We start from the raw sequence: 8,759 nt of genomic DNA on the forward strand, positions 1-8,759 counted from the left end.
TGTGGAGTAGCAGGAATAGATGTGTGTGTAGTGTGGAGTAGCAGGAATAGATGTGTGTGTAGTGTGGAGTAGCAGGAATAGATGTGTGTATAGTGTGGAGTAGCAGGAATAGATGTGTGTGTAGTGTGGAGTAGCAGGAATAGATGTGTGTGTAGTGTGGAGTAGCAGGAATAGATGTGTGTGTAGTGTGGAGTAGCAGGAATAGATGTCTGTGTAGTGTGGAGTAGCAGGAATAGATGTGTGTGTAGTGTGGAGTAGCAGGAATAGATGTGTGTATAGTGTGGAGTAGCAGGAATAGATGTGTGTGTAGTGTGGAGTAGCAGGAATAGATGTGTGTGTAGTGTGGAGTAGCAGGAATAGATGTGTGTGTAGTGTGGAGTAGCAGGAATAGATGTCTGTGTAGTGTGGAGTAGCAGGAATAGCAGCTGACATTTAATTAGGTTGTGATTTGTTGAATATTTCCCAGGGTGAGTTCAGCGTCCTGGTACTTCCTGAATGTGTTTGGACTGAGGAGCATGTACAGCCTGATCCTGGGACAGGACAATGGTGAGTTCAACCAATGTAGTGTTTGTGTTGTTGTTGTTGTTGTTGTTTTACTTGAACAGTTGATATTGTTAATCAAACATGTTTAATGTCCCTGGAGCCAAGCCAGTCTCCAGTCGCTCTCCTATTGTACTTGTATAATATACTGTATAATTCCCCCTGCTGTTCATCTTTGACTTTCTGTGACTCGTGAGCATGATCACATGGTCTGAGCATGATCACATGGTCTGGAGCACAAACAAAATAAACAAAAACTATAAAGAAAAACATCACATGGATGCAACTGGGACGTATCCTCAGTGATGTACCCTGGGGTCATAGGATGTTTCGGGTACTGCGACATCAGACACCCTCGCCCAGGTGACCCAGCCGGGGTTGATCAAGCCCCGACTTAAGTCCCAGTAGCTACCCACGGTCAGCCCTCTTAGGACAAGACAGGGCCACTCAATCCGCTGCTCCGGAACTACTCTGCCGGGACCGGGAGGCTCTGGCACGTGGAGGGACTGGGCTCTGTGGGTTGACTCCTGTCCGGGCTCCTCCTACGTCTCACCAGGTCCAGGACCTGTGCGTTGCACCAGACTCCCCCGCTCCCAACATTTCATTCCGGTATGATGTTTCTTGGGCCGTGGTGGTACTGCAGGCTCCACTTGCGGCTTGAATGGCCCTCCTAAAAGGCCTCTCGTGGATTTGTTGGGCTTCCTCACGGAAGACGCAGGCTGGGGCGCTAACCCATACTGCTCCCGGGTGCCGTCTACATTCCGGCTGTCAACTGTCTCTCCAGTGGTCACCAATCTATTCCTGGTTGTCACGTAGTCTATTCCTAGGAGTCACTGGCTAGGCCAGACTAACTATAGAGAAAAAAACATCACATGGCATGGCTAGAGCACAGCACATTATTTATACAATATACCATGGCACACAGCATGGCTAGAGCACAGCACATTATTTATACAATATACCATGGCACACAGCATGGCTAGAGCACAGCACTATTTAAACAGAGGCAGGACATTCTTACACATGACTTTTGGTTTATCTGGTTGTTGCTCCACCCCCTCTGCCGATCTGTGGAGAGTTGTAGACTAGCACCATGCTTCCACTGATACATGTGCAGTCGCCAGCCGCTTCTTCTCCGACCGACCAGAGGAGGCACTATTCCAGCGACCAGGACACATACCCTTAATCCGGCTTCCCACCCGCAGACACGGCCAAGTGTGCCTGTATGGACTCCCTACCAGGCCGGGGGTAACACAGGGGCTCGAACCTGCGACCCCGGTAGGCAGGGAATCTACCGCTGCACTATCCGTATATGTTAGTAATATGTTGTAAACCGTCTACAGCTCCAAGCCTAACTATGGCACGCTGCACAGTGCGGAGAGGCAGGGTGTAGGTTCTTAGTGTTTTGTATTTCATCTGTTAAACGTGTCGTTTGTTTCCAGCTGCTGACCAATCGCGGCTCATGCAGGACCAGATGACAGGCGCTGCCATGGCGATGCCCCCTGACCCCAACAAGGCCTTCAAGGTAGAAGTCAAACGACGTTACTGTCGGAGGGATTTAGAGTATGGAGCGAACGGGGGGCGCGTGGAGGAGAATGTAGGGAAACAGTGGATGGATGGATCCAGAAGGAGGCGGTAATGCAACATAAACGATGCCAACTGCCATAAAACACCACAGAAGAAGAAGACTAGGGATGGGAACCGCACACCGGTATTAATTGCTACCGGTTGCGGATTGGTCGGTACCGGGAGTATCGATAAGGTCCTGGACGTTCGGTGCTGCTATCGGTATTTTATTATCATTATTATTCTTATTATTTAACAATAATGAAGCGGCACCAGGCGTTTGACGTTGCGTGTTTACACTCCTGGCCTGTCACTATGCTTGTGACAGGTTGAAAAGAATGAAAAGATCAGTAGTAGATTTGGAAGAAAACTAGTTTCACGATAGGAGACATCTCACTGTTGAGTCACACAGCGGGCGACGGCCCTGTGGTGATTGAAACTCCGCCTTGCGTTGTAACAAATATCATGGTGCTTTTGTTGAAGCGGACTTATTTTCAGAGTGAAAACGGAACAACAACGGTGTTCGCTTTACCTGTAACGTTACATCCATCTATTCAGCAGATAAGTTGGTCCCACAAACTCCACATAACGTAACTGACTCCATCGTTTGTTTCATAAGTCTTTGAAAACGGGTGTGATTTATCCAGACTCGATGACGAAAACGTTTTGTAAATGAAAATACGCCTCGGTAAAGAGATTTGTCTTGGTGTCGAGTTTCTACTCAGTGACGTGCGCAATGCATTCTGGGTGCTGTAGTATGATTCCCCTTAACACATTGACTGCCAGCCGTTTTTTTCTTGCTGTAGGTAGCTTCTGCCAAGCCGTTTTTTGAGGATTGTGGCTCATTTTACAAGAGCCGAGGATTATTTTCTGCTTGGAGTTTGTGAACATACAATATCTCAAAAGTACTAATAGAATGTGTACTTTCTCTGTCTAAAAGAGTTAGTTTGTAGAGTTAGTAGTTATGTAAGCATTAGCAGTTGAATACAGCATGGTTTTAGCGTCAGAAAAAATATTCAGAGATAAACGGCTTTTTGTGAAATTCGATAGAACTGTCACTTTAACCATTCATTTTTGGCTCTCTCTCTCTCTCTCTCTCCCTCCCCCTCTCGCTCTCTCTCTCTCTCTCTCTCTCTCCCTTCCCCTCGCTCTCCCTCCCTCTCTCTCTCTCTCCCTCCCTCTCGCTCTCCCTCCCTCTCTCTCTCTCTCCCTCCCTCTCGGGAGGGAGACGCACTAGGTTTAATCCTAGTGAGAGGGGGAGAGGGAGAGAGAGAGAGAGAGAGGGAGGGAGAGAGAGAGAGCGAGAGAGAGAGAGAGAGAGAGAGGGAGAGAGCGAGAGGGAGAGTTGCTTCAACTCCTCCCTCCGTGGGCGTTCAAAGCACTGAGACTGTGACGGCCGCTGCAGCCAAGAAGCTGCTGTCCTGTGCCTGTCTGCACGGCCGCTGTTTGAGGAAGTCGGCATGGACTCGCTCGCTTCTTGGAGTTTTGGTTGAGAGAAGCTTTTGCGATTCTGGTCATATTTATGCTGCGTGTTTCAAAGTGTGTTCCACCTGTAATCTATTATGTAAATTTGCAATCCCGCATCGCCAGCAATCAGCGCGAAAACGAGAGCGTTTTCCCCCATCCATTTTCATTAGAATGGCTGGGGTGAGAATGGCGTGACAAGTTAAAAAAATGCTTGCCTTCCTCTAGTCAGGAGACCACTGTTGCCACTTAGTGGGTCGGTGGAATGGGTTGTAAACGTTCGGTGGCTCCAATAATTATATAAGAGATGTAAAAGGGTTAGATGCACATCCCACGGTCAAAAAAAAAAAAAACATTTTTTTGACGAGTCAAGTCGTCGCTGGCAGTGAACAGCTGGATTGTGTTTGACGACTACACTCGTCGTTGGCAGTCAAGGTGTTAAGAGTGATATGGGGAAAACTACAGCCGTTTTCTCTGGTAAAAAAAAAAAAAAAACGCATTAAAAACAATCATATTTCTACTACATAGGTGACCTAGGTTTAATAACTCATCATATTCACAGCGGTGAAATAGGCCTTCTGAGGAATTTCACTTGTAATGAGTAATAACAAAATAACTGTTGAATCATTTCACATCTTTTCATGTCTTTACTTTTTGCACCAAATGATGGAGAGCCGTATCGATAAGTATCGGTATCGATAAGCAGTACCGGTATCAATGAAATACAATCACTACCCATCCCTAATTGTGACTCAAGTCCAAGTCATGTGACTTGAGTCCCCACCTCTGGACTGTGTGTCTTTACATTTGAGTTCTCTCTATCTTTCCAAGACATTTCAACAGGACAGGACTGAACCTGTGTCTTCTCAGTAGAGATGCACGATAACGATATATCAGCAATCATATCGGTGTCAGCCGATGTTAGTCATTTTTTACTTAGTAATTATTTAATTGTTATATTATATAATTGAATGATATAATTGAATAAAAATCGCTGACATCGGCTGACACCGAGCAATGTTAATATCGGTATCGGTATTGGCGCATCCCTACTTTTCAGTGACTGTGCTCGTTTATTTGTGGGACTAACTGTGTGTGTGTGTGTGTGTGTGTGTGTGTGTGTGTGTGTGTGTCAGAGTGAATGGGAGGCACTGGAGATCGTGGAACACAAGTGGGCCCTGGACAACGTGGAGGAGGAGCTGATGTCCAGAGACCTCAACTTTGGAACCTTCTTCAGCCAGGACATCAAGTCAGCCATGTTCTAGGCGGCTTCTGGGACGATGATTCTGAAGGTTCTAGAACACCAGTCTTCTTTAGGAACAACGTAAAAAAAACAACAACTCCAGATTCGATGTTTTTGTGTTTTTCAACTGTTCTGGAATGGTTCTACACGTTCTCTAGAACAAGGTCTTATTTAAAAACAAAACAACAGCTTCTTTGCCTCCATGTATTCCATGTTTCTGTAACACGGGGGTTCTGGAATGGTTCTAGAACACACACCACACACATGTTCTGTAACGATGCTTGAAGTTCTAGGACACGAGGGAGACACGGCTTCTGAAACTGTCCTGAGGGATCTAGATCCGCGTCTCTTAACGTCTTCTTAGAAAAAAAGTCAGATTTTTGTCTTTCCATGTTCCAGAACACACCACACACTCTAGAATAAGGCTCTACAGAAGGAAAATACCAGATAGATATTGAGGTTTTAAGGTTCTACAACTCTGTTTACATCATTGACGGTATAAAATATGGGCGTCATGACAGCTTCCCCAAAGTGAAGCCAAAACATCTCGCTCACCCCCTGGTGGCTGGCTGCAGTATAGGTCATAAATTCCCGCCCCCTCCATGTTAGTGGGACATGAGCCAAACTAAAACCTCAAATTGCACGTCAAATAAATCTTCGACAAAGATGCTTTGTGTCTTTGAAGGTACTTGTTAAGCGGTAGGAAGGGGAGTTTCTCCATCTTTTACACTCAATGGTTTCGACACTGTTAGAATTTAGAAATTTAGAAAACTGTTACAATTTGTGAACAGAATAAGTGATGATTTAACAGAAGTGCACCTTGCTGCATACATTTGCATATGAATGAACGAATAGCTGATTTTCTCAAAACTACTCAAGTTCATATTAATGCCTTGTGAAGTATGTTAACGTAGTAATATTTGCTAACTAATGTGTTAATTGGCTTAATGAATGACCTAATTAGCATAACTGGTCATGTTTAATGTATCGTGGTGATTGCATTATGACTGAGGCAGCTCAAGCACCTCTTGCTTTAGCAGATAGTCCAGCAGGGAACGTGAGGTCCGCTGAGTTCTAGAATGGTTCCAGAACCCTGTTTTTTTGTTGGGGGGTTTTCTTCCCCTTCCTAAACCAGCAGATTCTACACCAGTGAGTGGAGACGTAACGATCTAAAGCCTCTTGGGAAGACGTTTGTGGTCAGCCGTGCCCTTCCAGAGCTTTCACACGTTCTCCGTGTTCCTTGCTTCTTGCTCGTCCTCTTAACCTGCAGGAGCAGGACAGACATTTCACATTTTTACAGTGAACAGAATGGGGGAGTATAGGGCCATATGAAATCCCTTTGATTTTTTCCCCAAATTCCATTTTAATTTTGGGGTTAAGATCGATATATGTATGTATGTATATATGTATGTATATATATATATATATAATTATTAGTTTGTAATTATTATTACTTGGCCCTCTCCGATAGCCTTCACTACTTGTTTCTCAAAGTGAAAACCAAGTTGTGAGGTGACGATTGGGTCGTACGCAAGACACCCCAATCAAAAACGGAATTATTTCTCTACGCCTATTTTACAATTATGAAATAATTTAGGTTGCTACAGTAATTAGGTCTACTTTAGATTTTGATAATTACTTTTATCAATTTCAGCCAAATTGTGGAACATTCTGCATAATCCATGTTTTACAGTTGATTCAATTTTTATTACCAAATTCCATGATTCCGTACGTTTTTCCCGTTTTGCGGAAATCATATGGCCCCAAGGGTGCGATCACACAAACCGTGTTCCTTTTGTCTGAACCGCAGCTTTCACACCTTATCTGGACTCCAGTAGCTTTCTGTTCCCAGTCTGAACCTTCACCAGTAGCTTTCTGTTCCCAGTCTGAACCTTCACCAGTAGCTTTCTGTTACCAGTCTGAACCTTCACCAGTAGCTTTCTGTTACCAGTCTGAACCTTCACCAGTAGCTTTCTGTTCCCAGTCTGAACCTTCACCAGTAGCTTTCTGTTACCAGTCTGAACCTTCACCAGTAGTTTTCTGTTCCCAGTCTGAACCTTCACCAGTAGATTTCTGTTCCCAGTCTGAACCTTCACCAGTAGATTTCTGTTCCCAGTCTGAACCTTCACCAATAGATTTCTGTTCCCAGTCTGAACCTTCACCAGTAGATTTCTGTTCCCAGTCTGAACCTTCACCAGTAGTGAGGAATCCACTATCTGTACAGATCAACATGAAGTAGCCTAAGCCTTACCTTTCAGTACATATATATATATAGATAGATATAGATATGTATATATATATATATATATATGCAGTAAGTTATCCTGATATGTTTTGTTCCTTGAAAACCACTATGTTGTCTACATGTTATCCGTAATATTGCCGCCCTCCGTTGCTCTTAAAGTTGCCCACATCTCAACTCTGAGACGTAGAGTCCATGTCTGTCTGAGCAGAGGTGGAGAAATGGACTCCTATCAAACATGTTGTGGAAACTGAAACGTATCATCATTGGAGATTTGTTGTGACATTGTACAACTCCCAACTGTCCTTAAAGCCTCATTGTCATGTTCTATTCTCTAGTTGGAAAAAGACAGGGCCCGCTCTATTGTTGGGATCACACTGAAGAGCAAAGTCAAAAGTAGCAGGTGAGGATCCTACGTCATCGTTGATGACGAGTTCTCCAACGTGTTTTGATTTGACAAGAATATTGGCTGCATAATCGAGCAGAACATTAAAACTTGACTGAATGTCAAATAGATGAAACGGACACGTTTGGACGATGACTACTGCCTATCTTTTTTGTTTTCTTTTGTAAAGACTATAAAGAGAGTTATATTTAATGTGGAATAAGCATGTTCATAGCTTTTATTTGTTTGTATTGTTTTGTTTTTAAACAAAATTTCCAAAGTGTCCTGATGTCATGCAGGTGTTATTTAAGTACCTAAGTGTGAGAAATGATCAGGGAGAGAGAGGGGGTGTAGACATTGGAAAGTTATCCATTCGTTTTAAATGTGCAGTGCCTTGTTTTGGGGAGCTTTACGTGGTGACTTTTTGGATCAACTTTTGGTGCAAGAGCCAGTGGTTTGGAAACTAGGCTCACCACAAATATCTGAAATAAGTTTTTGACTTGTTGACCCCAAGTCTTGAAAAATCAGCGTTGTGATTTGTCAGGCTCGTTTTCGGACAATTCAGCACACGCCTTTCTTTTGATTGTTAACTTGATTGTGCATGTTTTATTATTCCCCTTGATTTTTTTTTGACTTCCCCAAATGTCATCACTCATTGCCGCCAAGCAAGTGTCTCTTGATAGGGATTCAATCAGGAAAACACTGACCTGATCTCCCATTAAAAACGGAATAAGACGGGTTTTCAAAGTGGGAGGCGGGTCTCCCCAGGGGGACTCCATAAACAGTTTCAGGGGAGGCTCAGTGAATCAAAGTGAAAATTACCTATTAAAAGGAGATCATAGAATAGCCTAAATGTGTGTGATTTGATTAAAGAGATCAATTCAGAGATATAGTAGTTTTGGGGAAACTTGACAGTTTTCCCCACTTTCCCAGAGTCAGAAACTAATAAATGCCTCCAGACCAGAGGTTCTCAAATGTTTTTCAGCCAAGGAGCCCTTAAAAGATAGAAAATATACCCGGGGACCCCCTCATTCTGATTTGTGATTTTGGGCTAAGCTCAATTGTTTCCACGGTAACATGCTTGACTTTTAAATTGATAGGTTTGTTAGATTAGAATGTAATCCATGAACCATTTTAGATTTAAAGCATACAATATTTTTGTTGAACTATGAAGCTTTTGCGCACACACAAAAATTTGGTTTTTATTTTTATATTCCTGAAAACTTTTTGCGGACCCCTGGAGGTCCCCGGAACCCCATTTGAGAACCACTGCTCCAGACAGATGTTTTTATGTATTTAACAGCAATATCAGCCTATCT

At 43.6% G+C, this 8,759-nt stretch overlaps 1 protein-coding gene across 1 annotated transcript; it reads left to right on the forward strand.

The window, feature by feature from the left end:
• The first annotated feature begins 468 nt into the window (after nucleotides 1-468).
• Nucleotides 469-5,004, forward strand: LOC310795158 (ER membrane protein complex subunit 3-like). The gene is made up of 3 exons (XM_083657208.1): nucleotides 469-546; nucleotides 1,983-2,065; nucleotides 4,707-5,004. Exons 1-3 carry the CDS (start codon nucleotides 516-518, stop codon nucleotides 4,833-4,835), a joined length of 243 nt encoding a protein of 80 aa, XP_083513334.1. The 5' UTR covers nucleotides 469-515; the 3' UTR covers nucleotides 4,836-5,004.
• The last annotated feature ends 3,755 nt before the right edge of the window (nucleotides 5,005-8,759 follow it).

Source organism: Poromitra crassiceps (genome assembly GCF_964638095.1).
Source record: "Poromitra crassiceps genome assembly, chromosome: 20".
In the NCBI taxonomy this organism is placed as follows: Eukaryota; Metazoa; Chordata; class Actinopteri; order Beryciformes; family Melamphaidae; genus Poromitra; species Poromitra crassiceps.